Here is a 20550-nt window from a genome sequence, read left to right on the forward strand (position 1 = left end):
AACTAAAGACCTGAAAACCTCAGGTGACCATTAAGGCCCACGGACTTCTTGTTGTATTAAGAAATTAAGAACAGGTTAAATTTTCTCATGGGTCTACACTATTGTAATTACACTCAATATCTAGTGACACTATGTATACACCATAAACAGCATCTTTTGACACCATCTATAGCATGGTCACAAAGAGTCTTTTCCATATGAATTTGCATTATATTCATGTATTTGCATGTAATTATTGTAGCGCACATTTACAGTATGTTGTACCTTGTAGTGTTAGAGTACCTTATGTGGATGAGGCCAGTGATCAATCATAAATCATACAATATAAATCTTGCATTCTGATGTTGGAATATGAAGATGCAATTATTATACTTATGTATATTGTAGAGCTGATTTATATGTAATTTTCGTTAAAAGATTGAAGTTTAATTGTCACTATATTTTGAATATAATGCATGCAAGTTTGCAGTTACAACCTTTCAAGAAGGATTGACAAGTCAATGGATTTTTCTGACATATGTTTTTTGACATTTCTTCATGTTAGCGAAGTGGTCCCTGATAAATTTATTCAATGAAAATTGGAAGTTTGGAGTAGCATTTTTAAGCTGATGAAGCTTCAGTCTGACTCCAGATCAGTTCTGTTGTATTTTCATAGTATGACCTTATTGTGATTTACCTGCATTGACAGCTTGCAGTAAAGGGATCCACGGCACTGAGGACCATGGAGAAGTATGAAAACCTTGGTCTAGTCGGAGAAGGCAGTTATGGCATGGTGCTCAAATGTCGCCACAAGGAAACTGGGCAGCTTGTTGCAATAAAAAAGTTTCTGGAAAGTGAGGATGATAAAATGGTCAAAAAGATTGCTCTACGCGAAGTTAGGATGCTAAAGGTAAGACATTAATTGGTATGTGCAATAATATTGGAAAACTACAAAGTATGATCTTGTTGAAAGAGAATGTTTGCAAATTGAAAATGCTGTTAAAGTATTTAATAAAGCATTATTACAAAACTGGTTGTATAGATAACGTTTTCAGTACTTAATTCATTCAAAATTTCAAACTACTGAAATAATGCCTGGTTCAAATGATCAAAATTTGGAAATCTGTCTTGCCGATTGATTGGCTGACAATTGAATTCAATAGTTTCCACTTTTATACCCAAATAGTTGAATCAGGTTATAAATAAAAGAACTGATTTATCAATTAATACATTTAGCTTAACCTTGGGCTGTTCATTTTGAAATCCCAAGTGAAAGTACATCATGTATTACAATTTCTTCTGAAGGAAATAATTACAAAGGAATCTCTGAATTTAATGCTTGTCTGATGATTCGGAAATGAACCAAATGATGCTATCCTTTATAAGTCTGACATTTCGTAGTTGCTAATTGCTGGATCGGGAAATTCCCATTCATTATTAGAGTTCAGTTACTCTTAAACCACCTCTCATGTATAGCAGCCATCATCCACTTAGAAATGTTTCTGATCAGAAATCTGAAATCTCCATTAGTCTAACAATAACTTCTATATTCTGAAGTATAATTGGGTTGGACGGCTTGACCTGTGATATAGATTACTTTGACTTCAAATATTGATATTGCTTAAGTTCATCTCTTAAATACAGGCGTCTAAAAGGCTCTCAAGAAGTAAAGTAGGGACATATATATATAAATAACGGTGATGATTTATATCCCTGTATTCATCTCGTTTCAAAGATTTCAGATATTGTGTATAGAGTTACTTGTTCTAATAATCACATTTTTGTTAATATGAGATGTCAATATGCACTTTTTTTTTCACTGCTCCCATATAAGGTGAATTGATTGGAGCACATGGCTAGTGTATATCTGTCATGGATAGTAGATTTTCATGTTACCTGGTGGTTTTTTTCATTAAACCAAATCTAAATGGACATTCATATATATATCTGGATCATTTAAGTTTATACGTGACTTTTGTTTTCATTATACCTAAAGAAGAAAGGGATTCATCAATTTAATAACATATTATTGGAATGTCATTAAAAATGTTATCACCTACTACAGATATAAACCTTTTACTGAAGAAAATACTGTTGTTTCATTGTCCTGGGTTTGATGACTTGATCATTATATTGATGCTCATTGTTAGTTTTATACTCAAAACTATTTCCTTTGTTAGAGCATAATTCTGTTATGATGTAAAATTTTGTTGAAGACAAAGACTTGTGAAAGTTTGAGAGCAAATATCTGTTTGGAAACTTCATAGTTTTGACTTATTCTAGCATGGAAGGAAATACAGGTGATAAAGTCTTTGTGATCTAAGGGAAATATTACAATTCACACCATTAGTTCTGTTTACTGTTACATTTAGTATGACAGGGAAAACTGGTAATATGATGCATGCAAACACTATTGATGGCTATTGATGACAGCTTTATATAACACGATGTGTAATATGTGTAATGTATCATTAACATGTATTACAATATACTCTAATAATGATGGCTACCAGGTATATATATCATCATACACAATGTTTCATTAGCATGTATCCCATTACATTCATCTGGAATTGTTATGGTTACATTATTGTATATAGTCTGCAGACTCCAGTTTAAACACTCAGCGAAAAGGTATAAAATGCTACACAATAAATATCAAATACAATAGCTTTTGTAGCCAGCAGAGTAAAAAAAAACTTATTCTACTTTTCATTCAACTTCCCACAATCTACTTTTATGATCTTTCTGAACTACTGATACAGAGGTATAACATACCAGTCTTTCTTTCTTTCAAAACAACACTATTTTACTGGAAACATTGTAGTCAATATGTTAAATGGTCCAGATGACTTAGAGTGTCATCATATTAACAGTTTATTATGGTTTTCCTATCCCAGGCAGAGTAGTTTATCCCTGAGTTACAAACATTGGACAGGTTTAAAATCTGAACCACCAAGCTAAAGAAAGCACAAGAAAGTTGACACACGTAAAGGATAAGTCAAGAAATATGATTAGCAGGCTAATCACTAGCATTAAGTGTTGGACTTTATGCTCAAACTTTTTGAGAAGAAAATCTTAACACGACAGATTAATAACGACATTCATACTTGGGGTTAACTCCTACTTTTTTTACTTGGTTAGTTTTTGAAGAACTTAGAAATTCACTCTTCAAAATACTCCGAGTAAATAAATCATATGAAGAAACTGATATGTTGTTATTCCTTTGTGATGTTATTGGTTTTAAATATTGCTGAATTCTGGTAATGATATAAGAAATTTATTTATATACATGATCTGAGGACAACAGTGTGGTTACATGGCATTTGAAAGGTCATGTGGATTTTGTTTTGACGATGACAAAATCTTGTGTATTAGTGTGTTATCGTAACCCATGTATAGAGTACCTGCAGAAATATTCATACACATGCCAGTATCACACATAAAATGTATATATGAGCAACCCTGTTCCAACTTACATGTCTAATCAATTTAACAACAGATATTATTTTTGTCATTCCTTTAGTCTGTTGTTGAAAGAGTGTTGTAAAGAATAATTGATAGTTTATGGAGGGTAATGGTCACAAATCTGATATACAAATATCTTAATTCTGTCAAGGATATATTCTGTTTTGGGGTTTGTTCTTTTTAACTGGTATGGAACTCTTGCCCTAAAATTGTGAAATGTCAGAACTTTTCTTTTCCATCGGAATTATCAAATGGTTTCACTTCGGAAAAATCTATTATTAAAAAGGAGTTAGATTCAGTTGAAAATGGAACAATAAACAAAGAATCACAATTTTCTGCTCAATAATTATTGACGTTTTGTTTTTCTGTCCTGGTATCTAATCATATGGCATTTGCTATCCTTTAATGAACCAAAGTTTTAAAAAATTTTGTAATGGTATTAGTACTAGTATAAAAGTGTGTGTCTTACAAAAGAGATCTCTAGTTTAATACAGGATGGAGTTCACCTGCTTAAAAATGAGAATGTTACCATCGGTGATGGTTCTAAAAGTAGAACAGCTAGGCAATAGAAAACACTGTCTTTGGAGCTAAATCTACAAAATTTATATTTACATTATCCTCATCATCAACAAACTTGTTACATTTAAAATTATGTATACATGTACCTTCAAAGTTAAGGAAGAAAATGTAGAGAAGAATCTTTAAAAAGAGATAAATGGTCTGAAGAAAAGAGTTCAAAGATCAAAATCATTGATAATATTTAAAGGGTATTGATACAAAAAACAGTATGTGAAGGACAGGGTATGTTACAAGTGTAGTGTTCACAGGGGCTGTGCCAATGTAAAATAGGAGGTTTGGGTGTCAGATTTCTTCAGGGGAAAGATATACTGTGATAACTTCAATAATTGTTTTTAACTGGCTTTTATCCAGTGTCAGTTTGTATTGACACATTCATGCAAAAGTCAGTGTGTATAGGGTATACATAAATTATTATTATCAAAGCACATTTAGTCCAGGTAATACAGTCAATATATGCTGACTTACATATTATTTACACAGGATAATAACAGCTGAGTGTTTTTGTTGTCCGAGAAGTCATTATTTATGAACAGGTGTATTTTCTTACACAACATTGTGGCTGAATTATTTCTGTTTTACTTAACTAACAATTTTCGTAAATCTAAAATTGATTTAAAATTGATTTTTTTTGGTTAAGTTCTGTTTCATGCATTGAATAAGATTCCATGTAAAGATAGACTTTCACTATATCTTACTTTCTGCTTGTATCTGACAATATCTCATGCCTAGTTAAATGGCACTTTCTGTGTCATTCTGTACAAGGCAAACCTCACATAGGTACTGTCACCTACAACTGCCAAGTTTTGACTGCAAGTCATTAGGAATTTTGCATAATAAGCCGTAGCTGGCAATATCTATGTAATTTTTTCTTATGACAGCTTTCCCAGCTAGCTGAAACATGTTACATTAAACAATCAGATCCTGATGTTAATGTTCCATTTATATATACAGAGTTGTTATCCTGGTACATTTTTACCACACCTGGATATAATTGACAGCCCATTAGCTGTAGTTCATATTTTTTACTTTTTCTTCAGAAGTACTTTATAGATCCTTCTTGATACTTAATTTGGTTGTTCCTTTTGAGCCCTAGTTGTGCCTAACAAAATGGTCAGCAGATGGACATTTTGGAATTTTGACAGTTAAATTTTGTTATTGCTAATTGCTATGTTACAGACTGCACTTGATAGATCTTTCTCAATTTTAAGTATATGTAGTAGGTTTTCCTTTATTCTATTTTGTGTGTACTCAGTTTTGAAACTGATCAGGTAAGAATTATTTGAAGGTGGCCATCTTCGATGTTGACCTTTGAATATTGTTATGACTATTTCACAAGAGACACTGGATGGTTATTTCTCATCGGTATATTTATGTTTATCCTTAGTGTGTACATTTCTTTTATAATACAAAATGGATCACAAGCAGCTATATTTACATTAAGTTATTGTTAACTGTCAGAACATACTGGAGAGATCCTTGTCAAATTACCTTATACACATTTCCCTTGTTAAATGATGTAAGCATACGATTAATTCTTCTATTCAATATACAACAATATTTAAGAGCAATGAAGAAAGTAGAGGAAAGAAGATTAAAGACAGAACTTTTATTCAAACAATAAAATTAAAATGGTAGGTGCCAAGATCCTTATAAAATCTCTTGTTGATGGTTGTCTGAAAGGGCCGGTTTCCAAAACGGCCCCTTTTCTGATTCAAATTTCCTGTTGGTGGTGCATTGCCCATGCCGTTGTGGTCACAAATCTATAAAGTATAAAGATTTGATTCACTTGGTTTGTTTTTTATGGCTCCTCAAAGTTGTACCTTTCAGAAGCTGTCTAAGTGTTGATAAAATGTGCATGTTATGTAAAATATTTATGAAAATCTAATCAAATGATAGTCACCGTAAAGAATACATTCATGGCATGATTGTGACAAAAAAATCATGTTTCCATCGCGCCATTTGGCTGTTTTATGGAAGAAACAATCTCAAAAATGCCATTTTCGATGATAACATTTTAGACACAAAAACGTTTTTTTAGAGAATACACCCTTTTATGGGGGTTGGATGCAAACCAATTTTTATCCTATTAAATAGTACGTAATATGCTATTGATGAGAGGAAAAATCATCAAAATGTAAGTGGTGGAACATTTTCAAATGTTGGGTTGAATTAGCCTATGGTTGAATTGCCGATTTTCGACTTTCTTTAGATAATTAACAAAAAAACGAGAGTATTTGCTCGGTATGTTGAGAATATGTACACAGATATGAAAAAAAGTGAGAGAAACACTTTTTCATAAAAAAATCCAAGATGGCTACTTCGCAAGTCCCCGTAGTTGAAGACATTGGCTGACAAATAGACAGAACAACAAACAAAACGTGTTCCTTATGATTTTGGTTGGTTTTCGCATTTACGGGAGTGTTCATAGCTACGGGCGATTGTATAATACCTATATTTATAAGTTTGGTTAGTCACATGGTGACGGAGATCTTTCATATCGAGCCCCAAACATACTTTCGACATATGCACTCTGTTGCCGCATCGAAAACTATTTCAAGTTTTGTCGGAATTTCTTTACCTGTGGTTGTAATGGTCGAGGGTTTTCCAGCGTCCTGTAATACCCAAGGTAGGACAAGATACTGGAGATGTGCGCACACATTCCCATCGTTCTCTCTCCAACTGGGCACTGGCAGAAGTAGTCCTTTATTGGGGCCTCAACATCGGGTGAAACGGTGAACAGTATCCAAACGTTATATTTCGTTTGGCTTTTGTGTCGAGAATGTATTTGACATCGGAGAAGGTCTGGGGAGTGCTGGTAAAGCCACACCTCATAGTCGCCGTCATCACTTAAATGTTCGGCGATGTAACCAGGAGCCAGAGATATCTGATACATTCCACACGTAATGGTTCTCAAGTAATCAAGATCGAGACAGGGAAACAGTACTTTTTTTTTTTTTTTTACACATCATAAAACTGTCATGAAAATATCCGCTCTGATATTCAATATAAAAGTTTGTATGTAATAAGTTATATAATAGGGTTTCAGACAAGGTTGTTACTCATTTCCCCTTTTCTTTCAATTTACAACCACATTCAGGCGGCGATATGAGAACGTTCCACCACATGGAATTAGCTGATTTTTGGTACACATATGAAACAAGTAAAGCTCTATCCGATTTTCTGATGGAAATTTGCATCCAAAACTATATAACGGAGGAAAATTGCAAATTTATGGCATTTTTCTTCATAATTGTGTCTCTGCAAGTGCATTTTCATCCGAGAATATTTTTTTTTTATGTTTTATGAATAAACACGATGTTTTGGAAATATTTATCAAAAGAAATTTATACTATGTTGCTAATTACAATTGAGATAACCTTCTTTTATTTACGAACTTATGTCTTTGATGCTGAAATTGACAACTTTATAAAAATACATTTTCACTGAAATTATGAAATCTGGGTGTCGGAAAGGTGTAAAATTATTTTTCGGAAAAGAAAAAAAACAGTAGTTGAGCTAGATAAGAAATTATACGGGGGCAGGCTCCTATGGAGAATTAACATTACTGGAAACAGGCCCTTTGGTTGATAAAAATTGGCCATGTCTGTTGTTGAACCATTATAAGATTTAGTAGTGTCAGGTAATTTGAGTAATCTTAAATCATCAACCCGTGTGAGAGGCAATGAATACCTCAATTAAGAAATAGTTTTTAAGAAAAAATTGGTTTATAATTATTTCACCAATAAAATTCCAATGTTGGTTTTTATGCAGTTCATAGTTCTGAGTCGATATCCCCTTTATCTTCTTACAATAGGAATTCTGTACTATTATTCTTGGTAGGTGTTTTCATGCAAGCTCAAAAAGGATTTATCAAATGATGAAACGTTTAATACAGGACAAATGAAATAATTATGGAAAAACCTTTAGCAAAACGTTGTACTAGATTTTGAATTGATGCCTTGATATATTTCTTCTATTATCGATGCAGAAGCAGTAGGAGGTAATGTGTTTGACATGAAAATCAATACTACATAATTAGGATGTCAGTCAATTCAAAATATCATTGAATTTATTATATAACATTTTCCAATGTTATGACAATTTCTGTTGAAGACAAATTTTTACACAGCTACTCTATATATTAAAGTACATTTTTTTAAGTATTATCCATGTCTTCTAAATATACACATGTACTCATAAATAAAGGTTTGTTATCCAGAGTAGCTGAAAATGAATTACATTTAACTGAATCAAGTTAAGAAAATCTGTTTTGAAACCTTTATGTCTGTATGAATTCATTTCAAGTTTTGAATTATGTCTTCACATAATATTTTGATTTTTTAAAATACAGTTACACAACAATCAGGGTGAGAAGTATCTTTTTGTTTGGATTTATTCAGGTTTACCAGGCTATAAAAGCAGCTTATACCCAGTGATCATGTACATGTAGACTCATAGATTTATACAAAACCTTCAGTGCTCACAAATTTGCTCAAAGCTTTGCAACAATAGGTGGAGTGTTGGCCCTGCGTTGATATTTGTTCATGGATTAGAATCCTATACATCGATGGCCATAAATAATTTAATGCAAACACAATTATCTTGTAAGGTGTATTTAAAATCACTCGAGTGATTTGAATGAGACAAATATTTCAATATGTTTTGAACCATGTACAGATATTGTATACATAGAATGGAGATACCAAAGACAAATTTATCATTTCAAGTGAATTAATATACTTATTATATATAGATTATACCAAAGACATAATGCCTATTTGTAATCTATATGGGAGAGGTTTAGTATATTTTGTGTTGTATTTTCTAATTTTTTGCGATAGATGATGGAGACTGTGATGTACTTGTGTAGTGGGTTCACTTAAATCTGTGAGCCAGACTATTAACCGTATATACTGTATACTTAAGTTGAATACTGAAGAACACAAATACATGAATAATTTACAAAGACCTCTGGAAGAGTCATACATATTTAAGATCATTTCAACATATTGTGAAATTACTTTGCTGTATAGCGTACCCCAGGAATTGATTACTTATTGTATGATATAGGACCTACTCACTTGACTTACATGTATGTTTTGAATGTTAGGGAATATTGTATGGAGATTTTCCATCACTGACAGTGAATTTACAGACGGTATTATTTGTGTCAAATAAAATTGTGTGTGGATTTGAATAATGTTAATTTTATCGATGATGGGGGAAAATTGAACAGTTAGTGTTACTTGAGTTTAATATTTATATGATGTTTTCAGTGATGGGAATATTTGAAGTACAGAGCTTTTTATCATACAGATATTGGTCAAACAGCATTTCTAAGAGGTATGGTAGAGTTCACTTACATCTTATGTGTTACTTAGTAGTTATTTCAGTGTAAAACTACAGTATCCTGCAGATTTACACTTAATACCCATGATGTGTTGATATTTTTTGCATGACACTCGTATTTGTCATCATAAATCATACCATCATAAAAGATTGGCGATGTGGGATGTGTGTCTAGTAAGGTAGCATATATCCTTCCGATGAATGCAGGTAAAGGGTGGTTCCTGTTAATAAATCATTTGTAACAATTATAGACCAAGAAAATCAATTTAACCATCAAATTTATATAAGTTCATTTGATAAATGGTAAGTTAGGATTACTCTCTGGGTCAGGTGTAAATGTTGATTCAGTTGAATTCATTGGTAAGGGGTTGTGATAAAGCACACTTGCTAATTTGGAAAGGAGACTCACAGTATTCGGTCCAAATTTTGACAAGAGTTATCAAGGAATCTCCTTAATTCTTAAATAAAGTTTTCAAATTTCAATTTGTCCACCAGAAAGGGTTTCCTTTTAGAAGTTCATCTAAAGATATATTAGCCTTAGTCAAAATTAGATCAATGAAGGCACTTTTCTATGACTTAAATTTAAATCCACATAGTTGGCAGGTATGCTAAAATTTACAGAGATGTATATCACATAAATATCTTAACGTCACACATGTTTATAAAAAGCTTTCCACTTTCCTGAGCATTTTTAAAAAAGTTCTAGTTACTTGTACACCAGGAATATACTATGTGTTTGAAGATAAACTATTGATAAGTTCATGGATCGTTATCACAAAGTTCTAATCTGGTCTACTTAAAAACTTAAAGATACAATGGAGATTTGGAATGCGGAGAAGCTTAAAATTCAGGATACATGTAATTGACACGTTTTAAAGAAACGTAATCGTCTTTCGTTGTCAAAAGATCTGTCTATATTGATAAGTCCTTTTTGTGGTTAGAGTATGTTCTGTTCAAATTTCATACTAATGTTTCCAATACCAACATGTCCCATAAAAGTTTTATATTTATCAACTCTAGGTGAAATGTCCCCTGCAGCTTTTAATAGATATTTAAATATATAAACGTTGTCTAGACCCCCACAGTGGTTGTAGTAGGGATAGTCTATAGTGTGGGTGTTTTTTTATTTACTCTACAAATATTGATTAGATATATGTTTCTCTTTTTTATTTTACCTTAACCTGGTCATGGCCATATAATCACATAATTATACTGAAGTAAATATATTTGTAGTGTACTGTCAAACCAACAACATTGTAGGGAGGCACACTAATGAAAACAAATATGTCATGATTCACAGGAAGCATTTGATCAAATTATCATTGCATTAAGGGGTGAAAGACATGGAAAATATGTAAATGAAATAAATTGTGTAAGTATGGTTGTCATGATTGAATTAGAGATTTTCTAATGATTATACATGTATGAATTCTTCAAGATTCCTTGAATGTTGTACAGTGGAAACTGCTTAATATCATGTTCCATTTGTGAGGAGGAAATGTGATAATATGCAGAATGTGACATTATCAGTTGACATGTTTTTTCAGACATTTAAACCAGGATGTTAACTTTCAGAAATGTCGGACTGACTCGTTTCTTACAGAAAGTGATTGGAGGCAAAAGAATTGTAATACTATTTGTTTTCACAAATATGCAGATTTTTTTGAAAATTCTCATTTTGACTTGGTGATAGTCTAGAGAACTGAACAGTGAACACTATAGTGACAAACAATATAAATTGCCCTCACTGCATATCAATTATTCAGTGTCAATATTGCTTCCACTAAGGATCACATTTAATTGTTTATTATGATATTTTTTGCTTTTCATTGTATTGAAATCAATGTTTCAGACAAAAATTAAAACATATTATCATAAATCAGATTCTTATCGGAGATGTAAGTTAGGAGTTGTTCAGGTTTTCTTGGATATCAACATAATATTGATAGAAAATTGCGAAAAGCTTATCTTTAGGAAATTTGATATGTTAACCCATTATTAATTCCGTCATTGACTTCAAAGGGCTATGGGGTTGTTCTGCTTGCCTGACAAGGTATATTGCACTATATAGGTAGGCCGTTGGTCGGATACGTCAGACTGATGAAGCTATCTATTATTGATTCCTTTACTGCTGTAATTACTAAACCGATACAATTGATTGTAGCAAAAAATATTGCCTTATGTTTCTAGGTAGTCATTTTGTCAGTGTGGTATTTTTACCTTCTGGAACAATACGAGACACATTTGCATGATAGCTTTGTTTTTTAATGAATGGTTTGTTTACATCTATTGACTTGGTGTGGTTTACTTGACATCATGTAGCATAAATAATGCTATCAGGCCACAGTAAACCATGATTGTGTTTGTGTTGTATTTACTAGGATTATATATCAGTATCTAAATTTAGTAAATACACGTAAACAATTATATTGAAATATGGTGTACTCTTATCAATTCAAGGTCATTTCCTCAGATTTGTTGATTTAAACTTTTAAATTGAACTTCGCCACATTGAAAATTGAAATATTTCTTTTGTAGGAATTATCATTTCATTTGTGTAAAGCATTATTTGTGCCATTTTATTTGGTAGCTGAAATTTAATCTTGAAACATACCCCTAGCAACAATATCAAGTTTAATTTATGCACTAGAAATATATTTGTGTCTGTCCATACATTCTTAGGTTCCTTGGCAGAGATTTCTTTCTTACGACAATTAATTTTCATCCGATGACTTATTTTTATGCTAAGAGCATTTTCAATGCTCTTCAGCATGTTGCTGTTGCCCCTGGCCCTGAGTATCAGTACTTTGTTTTCATTGGTTCATAAATCGAAAGTTTACTCCTACTCCATCTGGCGGACATTACCGTACAAGTTGCTGATGCTAGTCATTAAATGAAACAACCTTATCGACTTTTTCTTCATTACTTGTACATCAAGAAAACGTTTTGTGTTGTGTATTAATGATAATCAGACATCGAAATTTGTAAATCCAATGACAAAGACTCACGTTTTATGGTGGTAAATTTTGCGAGGCGATGCCAATATGGCGGCTGAACTTTCTTTTCCGCGCGATGCATTGTGGGTGTCATATATCTTTCTTTTTTTTCTTTTCGAAAATTTTCATTATGTCCTTGTCGTTATTATGGTTGGGGGTCACTATACTGGTGTTTGTGGGATGGAGGTGGGGAATGGGGCATTTTAAAGTATTTCTATAACTCACATCTCACCCCAAGTATTGATGTCTAACTATGTCCTGTCTTTAGGGATTGAGATCCGAGTGGATCTGAAAGTCGGGTATGAGAAGATCTTGATGTAAAATGTTTGTTAAAATTGATGTTAAATTAGAATCTAGTTAACATTCACAAAGTAACTGTCATGCTTATTTTAGATCTATTAGTATGTGGAACAGCTCTAAAACTTTCTGACATCATTTATTTTCCTTCAGTATGTGAAATATACGACTTTGAATTTTATTCCAAGTTTATCTTTTACTGTAATTCAAAATAAAAATGTTGTCTTCTATTTTGTAGCAACTACGGCATGATCATCTAGTGAACCTTATAGAAGTGTTTCGGAGAAAAAAGAGACTCTATCTAGTGTTCGAATTTGTGGACCATACAGTTTTAGATGAATTGGAAAAATGTCCAAATGGTCTTGATGAAAACACAGTGAGAAGAATACTCTGGCAAGTGCTTAAAGGAATAGAATTCTGTCATTTACACAATGTAAGTTGAAATGTTAAGTCTTGGATCACTGTATTTTAGCTGGATACTAGTTAAACAATGCCTAGTGAACTGTATGTTTTCCAGATTTCACTTTTTTCTGTAAGAGTTGACCAACTTAGGTAATTGACTTCAATTTGGTAAACTTTTATGTAGTATGACAGGATCATTATTTGTAATATATTTTTCCTAATTTTCAATGGTTATGAAAGTTTAACATTAAGTTTTCCAGTGCTGATATATAGATATACAACCATTTTTGTGTTTATTTAACAGATTTTTGTTTTTTCATCAAAGACCATTTTCTTCAAAACACAAATTTCATATTATGAAAAATGACTACCACATCGATGTTAAATTTTGTTGCAGATCATTCATAGAGACATCAAACCAGAGAACATTTTAGTCAGTAAATCTGGAATTGTCAAGTTGTGTGACTTTGGTTTTGCACGAACATTAGCACAGCCAGGAGAGACATACACAGACTATGTTGCTACTCGGTGGTATCGGGCCCCTGAACTCCTAGTAGGGGACACCAAATATGGCAGGTAAATATATTTTAGAAAATCTGGTAGGGACAGATAACTTTCTTTTACTGAATCATGCTGTTGTCAGCCCCTAAACTCTTGGTAGGGGCAGGTAACAATATTTTACTAAATCTCCCTGTTTTCAGGCCTTATAGTCCTGATAGGGGATGGAAACTATATATATTACTGAATCTTGCTGTTGTCAGGCCCTAAACTCCTTGTTGGGGCAGAAAACTATGTTTTACTAGATCTTACTGTTGTGTCAGCCCTTAAACACCTTGTAGGGGCAGATAACTATTTTTTGCTATATCTTGCTGTTGTCATGCCCTAAACTCCTGGCAGAGGAAGGTAACTATATTTTACTGGATCTTGCTGTTGTGTCAGGCCCTTAACTCCTGGTAGGGGAATGTAGCTATATTTTACTGAATGTTGCTGTTGTCAGATCCTAGGCTTCAGGTAGGTGACTCTAGAGGCGCCTGTATTCTATTTTGATGTAGTGTTTAGAGCATCCAATAGCATAAGTTTGAACCTCTTCATGGTAATCAGTGAACTGATATATACAGGCACATGATGTAGTTTGCAATGACATCCAACAATTTTTATATATCATACCTCACACCTCTCGCTATGAACCAAACATAGTAAATCTGCTATTTATCACTGTATATAGTATTATCACATTTGGAAGAGAAATAAAAAAAAACATTTTTCTTATTAGTTCAGCTGTTCATATCTTATAACTGTTAAATGTAGACATTTCCAGTAGATTTTTTATGTGTATTTGATGGAAACCTTGGTCCAGAATAAATACAATGCACCTTTGATGAACTAGGCTTCATAACAAGCCTTATTGAGCCAATTGGATATAATTCTGTTGATATAATAATTGAACTCAGACTTTAAAGTGGCAAATGGAAAGTAAACAGTGGGAGAGATACACCCTTCATAGAATTCTCTCATTCGTGTAGAGTTCCTTCATTTGTACATGTACAGAAACTGTACTTAAGCAATCAATATGATTCGTAGGGTACAGTTATAGAAACAGGATAATTCTTTTTTAATTAATACTTTTCATTTTGTTTTGGATTACTCTTTAATTTGTTGAATATGAAATATGGACATGTAGTATTATTTCCTACTTCACAGTCACATTCTTGTTTTTGCAAAGGAATGATATAATGTGTTCTTTCTTGGTAAAAGGACAGTTCATTCATTCACAATAATTGTCTTTACTATATTTTTTGAAACAATATTAAAACAAGATAAAATGCCATCAATTTAGACACACATTTCATGAGCCATTTATGATGGTGCCATGTACCTAGTTTACCAAATCACACTTTAAGGATGAGAAACTGTGATATATTTATGAAAGAATTTTATGAACTTTTCCATTTTTTACTACTTTTCCAACTTGTTTCCTGGGAATAACATGCACCTTAATTTTGATTGACTTTTATTATATAATCAGTTATTTTTCCAAAAAAAATTGTACATTTTGTCCCAGATTTATTTGTGATAAAATGTGGTAAGGTTCAAGAAATTCACTTGTTAGTTCTGAGTTATTTGATGTAAAGTAAGTAAAATTTGAAATTGATGCTGCATGATGTGTCATAAGATATAGCCTTGAGTGACCAGGTAAGGGTTATCAACCCCTTCCCCTGAGGATATCAGGAAAGCATGTGACAGAGGGTGTGTGGATTTTCCTGGCTAGATTGAAAAGAAATTGATATCGAACCTTGATATAAATCAAATCATCTTATATATTATTGTGTTCTTGCAGGGCTGTGGATGTATGGGCAATAGGATGTTTATTAGCAGAGATGTTGACGGGAGAACCACTTTTTCCTGGTGAATCAGATATAGACCAACTTTATCATATAGTCAAGTGTTTTGGTAAGACTGGAAGGTCCTAAATCGGTTTTGATATATATATGTATCATCATACTACTTGGATTGCTGAAATGCTTCACTTACAACGGACCATAATTTGGGGCTATATATGTGTATATATATATATGCAGCTGCCCTCTTAGTGTCCACATTCTTCTATGAGTTTACAGTCTATTCTTCATAAATGGTAAATTTTACCTGTAATAACATGCAATTATGAAAGGTGTCCATAATAGACTGGTGTCTTATAAATGAACATATGTATAGAGGTTCAAAAGTGTCATATGTAAGCAGGATTCCCTTGTATACCAAGGGGATGCAATAACTCATTCAGTTAAAACATTGGTCTATATTACCTGAGGTGAAGATCTGGGGTGTGTGGTTCAATTCTCCCTACCAACATACCTGTAGTAGTTGCTATTTCTTCCTGAAAAACAGACCAGTCTATACTGATTTTATTGTGTTTTTAGGCAAGACTCTTTAACCTAGTTGCTCATGAAAGCATGTGACAGGCCTCCCATATGTTGTTCAGTGAAGTAGAAATCAGCTATTACAAGGAGAGTCTGCCTTCTAAATGAACCTAGCTCTTCTTCACAGAGCAATAAACCCAGCAAATTCTCTCAAACTCTATATTCACATTTTATATAACTGTGCATGCAATTATAGAACTTATCCTCTGTAGACAGGTCCTTGATGTATGATACAGAGGAAAACCATCTGCTTTACATTTACATTAATACTTGTCATTTTGGATAGTGTTTGAAGATGTGTACAGTTGAGGCTTGATTTATTGAAGTCTATAGTACATCAACTTACTGATAGTATTTACTATAAATTTACTAAACAAGTTTTAAAATCTTAAGTCATAAAATAAAGTTGATTACAATATTTTATTGAATTATTTTAGATATAAGTATTTCCTGATCCTGGATTTTTTCAGTTGTCACCCATTTTAATTTATCATTGTGACGAATTGATACAAGACCATCCCTCTACAGACAAGTGGTTACCCTGTGTGTTAGACAGTCACTTACACATTTATTTTGTGTTTTAGGAAATTTAACTCAACGCCACAAGGAAGTGTTTCTAAATAATCCTATGTTTGTTGGTATGCGGACACCAGAAGTACGAGAAGTTTCACCTCTAGAAAAAAAATTTACAAGGATATCGTCATTTTCACTAGATGTAATGAAGGTAAATTGAAAAAAAAATTTGTCAACACCTTTTGAAGTAGAGGAAATAAAAACAGTCTCATGAAAAAGAGAATAATCAAAAACATCTCTGACAATATTTTTTCTTAGATACTTGAAATTGAAAATTGCAGCTACATGCTGAATTTTATCAGTAAAGAAAATATGCTGCTGCTTGTTTGATATGTGTATTGATTTACATCTGTTTGTTTTTTTTTAATCACACAGCAATGTTTGAGACTAGATCCTGATGATCGACCAAGCTGTTCACAGTTGCTGAAGCATGAGTTTTTCAATAAGGATGGATTTTGTGCCCGATTTTCTCAGGATTTGAAACAGCGAATACAACGTGAAAATAACAACAATCCACTTATCAAATCTCAGTCAAGTGAAAAAGAGGATGACAACAAAGACGATTCCAAGTCAAATTCAAAGAAAAAGAAAAAGGCATCACAAGCTGACAACAAAGATTCAAAGGATGGCAAGGTCTATCCATTTATTTAAATTTCGGAAATATGAAGATGGGAAATTGGTGTTACTCTCCATTGAATGGTTAAATGAAAATATTGTATGCTCAAACAGATTGTATGAATCCTGCCTCATTTTACTAAAAACTTACTACTCAAAATTAGTTTGCAAAATGTTATACATTAAAACTGTTTTTGAACTTAAGTTTAGACTGTCTATATTTCTCATAAAAAGTAATTATTATTTCAATTAGCTTCTTGTAAACTGCAAATACCTTTCCATTACTGCAGATTCAGTTTTCGGATAAGCTGTCAATGTATCAAAAGTTTATAACAAACGTTGGTATTCTCAACTTGTCATTGTTATGTAAAACATACAACAATGTTTTCACATCTTTACTATTCTTTTCACTTTTAGAATTACTACTCTAATACTTCAGTGCTGTGCAAACAGCTAGTTTGTCACTTACAACCATTTGCCTGGCATATCTTGCAGTTGTTTTCCTTTGTACAGGACACTTTATCAATAGATTTTGTTGGTTCTGTAAGATTTAGATATATTAATAAGGTAAACCATTGATAAAATAGTTTTATTTTAGGAAGCCTAGTGACTGAAAGATCTGCTTACATATTTTTATGTTGAAAATACTTCCACCAAAGTGTGTGTCTTAAAAAAGGCAAAGATTTGAATCCAAGCTGACAGTTTATGCTATTTTCATGTTTCAGGGTTCCAAGCAAGATAGTGAGGACAAACAGAAAAAGAAAGTGTCAGATTCTGAGAAAAACAACAAAAAGTCAAACTATGTCAATGGTACTGTGAACAATGTGAGTCACTCCAAGTCAGGGGAGACAAACGAGCAGACAGACTCAAAAGCAGACAGGAAGTCTGAAAAAGACAAACGGACAGACAAAGAAAATGTGAAACAGGATCGAGAGTCAAAAGTGGACAAATATGAAAAAGACAAAAGTGAAAAGGATAAGTATGAAAAAGACCGTCATGATAAAGAGAGTAAGCATGAAAAGGATAAATATGATAGTAAAGAGAAACATGATAAGGAACGACAAGATAAACACGAAGTCAAGGACAAACATGATAAACATGATAAACATGATAAAGATCGACAGGACAAAGACAGAGATGGGGAAAATGGTCATCTGAAGGAGACTTCTGGAATGATTCCACCCATCAACAGCACTGGTCAAACTATTCATCTGTCCACCCCACAATCTATGCCTTCTATTGGAAGGTAAGTCTGAAGATAGGCACTGTTATATTTTCTATGAGATGGTCTAAAGTTTGAAATAAGATTTTTTATGTTTTTGGATTCACTTACTATTCTGTGTACCATTGAATATCCTGAAAGTGTCACTTTAATGTTTATTTTATATTCACAACTATTGTTAAAAACCTATCGTTGTTTGACTGGTGTGAGTTGACTGATTAGATTTGATGATTAACTTAACTTACAGTTTTATCTTGTTTTCACCCTATTTTTCTCTACGTCAGTATGATCCCCACTTTTGGCAGAGGTCAGATTGTAATCTTGAATATCCATTTGGCTATTTCTCTGTCTGTTTTTTTAACATATTGGCCAGATATAAACTAGAATTGAACAAACTTTCCTAAAGCATTGGTTTTATAGATCTCCATAAAAGGCACAGCTACAGCATTGTCATGATCTGTCATGAGAAAAGAGGATTTGTATTGTCCTTGTGTTTTCCTCGAAACATCATGAAAGTTCACAAAAGTATCCTGATATATTTCTTGCAAGAAGGTTAAAGGTCAATTTACTGATGATCTATATCAAGGTCACCACTATACAAACAGTACATCATCATTTGAAATTTAGCTTGTCCATAAGTTCTTTCATAATACTAACTTTAGCTGATATTTCTTAAGACACTCTTCTGCACAGCCTGTTTGTTAAAACACCTGCAAGCCGAACTTTAAGAATATCACGCAAAAATTTTAAGTGATAGTTTCACTTTATTGTTGGTGGGTGGATAATAAATTGTTTATGTTATTCTTGTTAAAGAGATAAATTATGCTAGTGCAAGTCATCTGTTTCAGTCAACTCTGACTTCTGATATAAACTTTGTCTGAATTTTGTTTCTCATTCACCAGTGTTGTTAAAAAGAATTCACAGGTTGAACGATGCAAGAAATAATTGTGAGTTTATACTGTACAAAGTAGGTCTAACAAGTAATATTTATTGATCACAATAGCTATCTGCTAGAATACAAGTAGCTGGTACATTGTGTATGTAGTATTATTAACATCAGTTGTCTAGTTGATTCAGAAATCTTTGTCATGTCATACATCTGAAGGTATGAGATAGAAATTTTAGAGGTAGGAGATAAGTATAATTTCATTAATCATTGCTCGTTTTGGAATTTTAGCTCAAATCTTTGTTCTTATTATCAATTGAAGAAAAGTGTTTTATGTGGTACATGGTTTGAAGTCGTTAAAGCTTTTCATTTGTGATACTCTAACTTCTGCTGCTGATTTAATCATGTTCCAAAAGGCATCTTAGATAATTTTATGTCTACAAGTATTGAATAAGCTGACAAGATGTAGACAACATGCATGCATTGAAACACTTAGTCTTTGATAGAGTCTTGGCTTACAGATCAACCACATGTACATGTAAAAATTAATTCTACACTGTAAAAAATAAGCCTGTGTGAAGTATTTCAGTGTTGAGGCAGCAATTTGACTTGTTTTTGAACTAATTTTGAATCATACAATATACATTTGGAATTTTCTTAATAATTGTATCCCAAAGAAATTTCTTATGAATTAAAAATTCAGAGGGCTTTGTAAAAGGCAGCTTCAGCAATTTGTAATATACTATGATAAATAAGCTTTGTATTTGAGATTCTAGAACTACCACAGTACAGATGATGATGTGGTAAAGATAGCTTTTTTGATACATTTTGCCTTGGAAATTAACTGGAAATTTAGATCCCCTTTATGTTTATTAGTTATTATGAAGTTTATGCTTAACTACGATAAATAAAATACTTAAAAATATCAACTGGAAGTACATTCAGATAATGATACATTCAGCTATGATTGTCATTTGTAAACTGTAGAAGATTTTCTTTCATGGGAAAGGGTGTAAAATACTGGCTTTGATATAGATAATTGATTTATATAGAGGTCACTAAAGTCATCAGAGTTATACAATTCAAAAAGGATAACCACTTGAAAATCTACTTGTATCAAGTGTTTCAGCTGTGGATATTCATTATGTAACATTTTATTTCTTTTGACGCCTCATTGACTGAGTGATATATGTCTGCTGGAACACTAAGAGATTTTAATGAATATATTTTCATATTGTTGTATTTGTTGTAGGACAGATATGAAGT

At 32.5% G+C, this 20550-nt stretch overlaps 1 protein-coding gene across 1 annotated transcript in view; it reads left to right on the forward strand.

Annotated features, from left to right (window-relative positions):
- Positions 1 to 700: 700 nt before the first annotated feature.
- The window catches only part of LOC132551632 (cyclin-dependent kinase-like 4), a 31786-nt gene continuing 11936 nt past the window's right edge, over positions 701 to 20550 (forward strand). The window contains exons 1-8 of the mRNA XM_060215809.1: positions 701 to 889; positions 12907 to 13101; positions 13468 to 13646; positions 15409 to 15521; positions 16573 to 16712; positions 16937 to 17194; positions 17923 to 18184; positions 18293 to 18422. Coding sequence (XP_060071792.1) covers positions 722 to 889; positions 12907 to 13101; positions 13468 to 13646; positions 15409 to 15521; positions 16573 to 16712; positions 16937 to 17194; positions 17923 to 18184; positions 18293 to 18422 — 1445 coding nt within the window. The 5' untranslated portion in view covers positions 701 to 721. The remainder of the gene's footprint in view (positions 890 to 12906; positions 13102 to 13467; positions 13647 to 15408; positions 15522 to 16572; positions 16713 to 16936; positions 17195 to 17922; positions 18185 to 18292; positions 18423 to 20550) is intronic.

Source organism: Ylistrum balloti, unplaced genomic scaffold, assembly GCF_031769215.1.
Source record: "Ylistrum balloti isolate Yb309-2 unplaced genomic scaffold, AGI_CSIRO_Ybal_v1 Utg370208, whole genome shotgun sequence".
NCBI classification, from domain to species: Eukaryota; Metazoa; Mollusca; class Bivalvia; order Pectinida; family Pectinidae; genus Ylistrum; species Ylistrum balloti.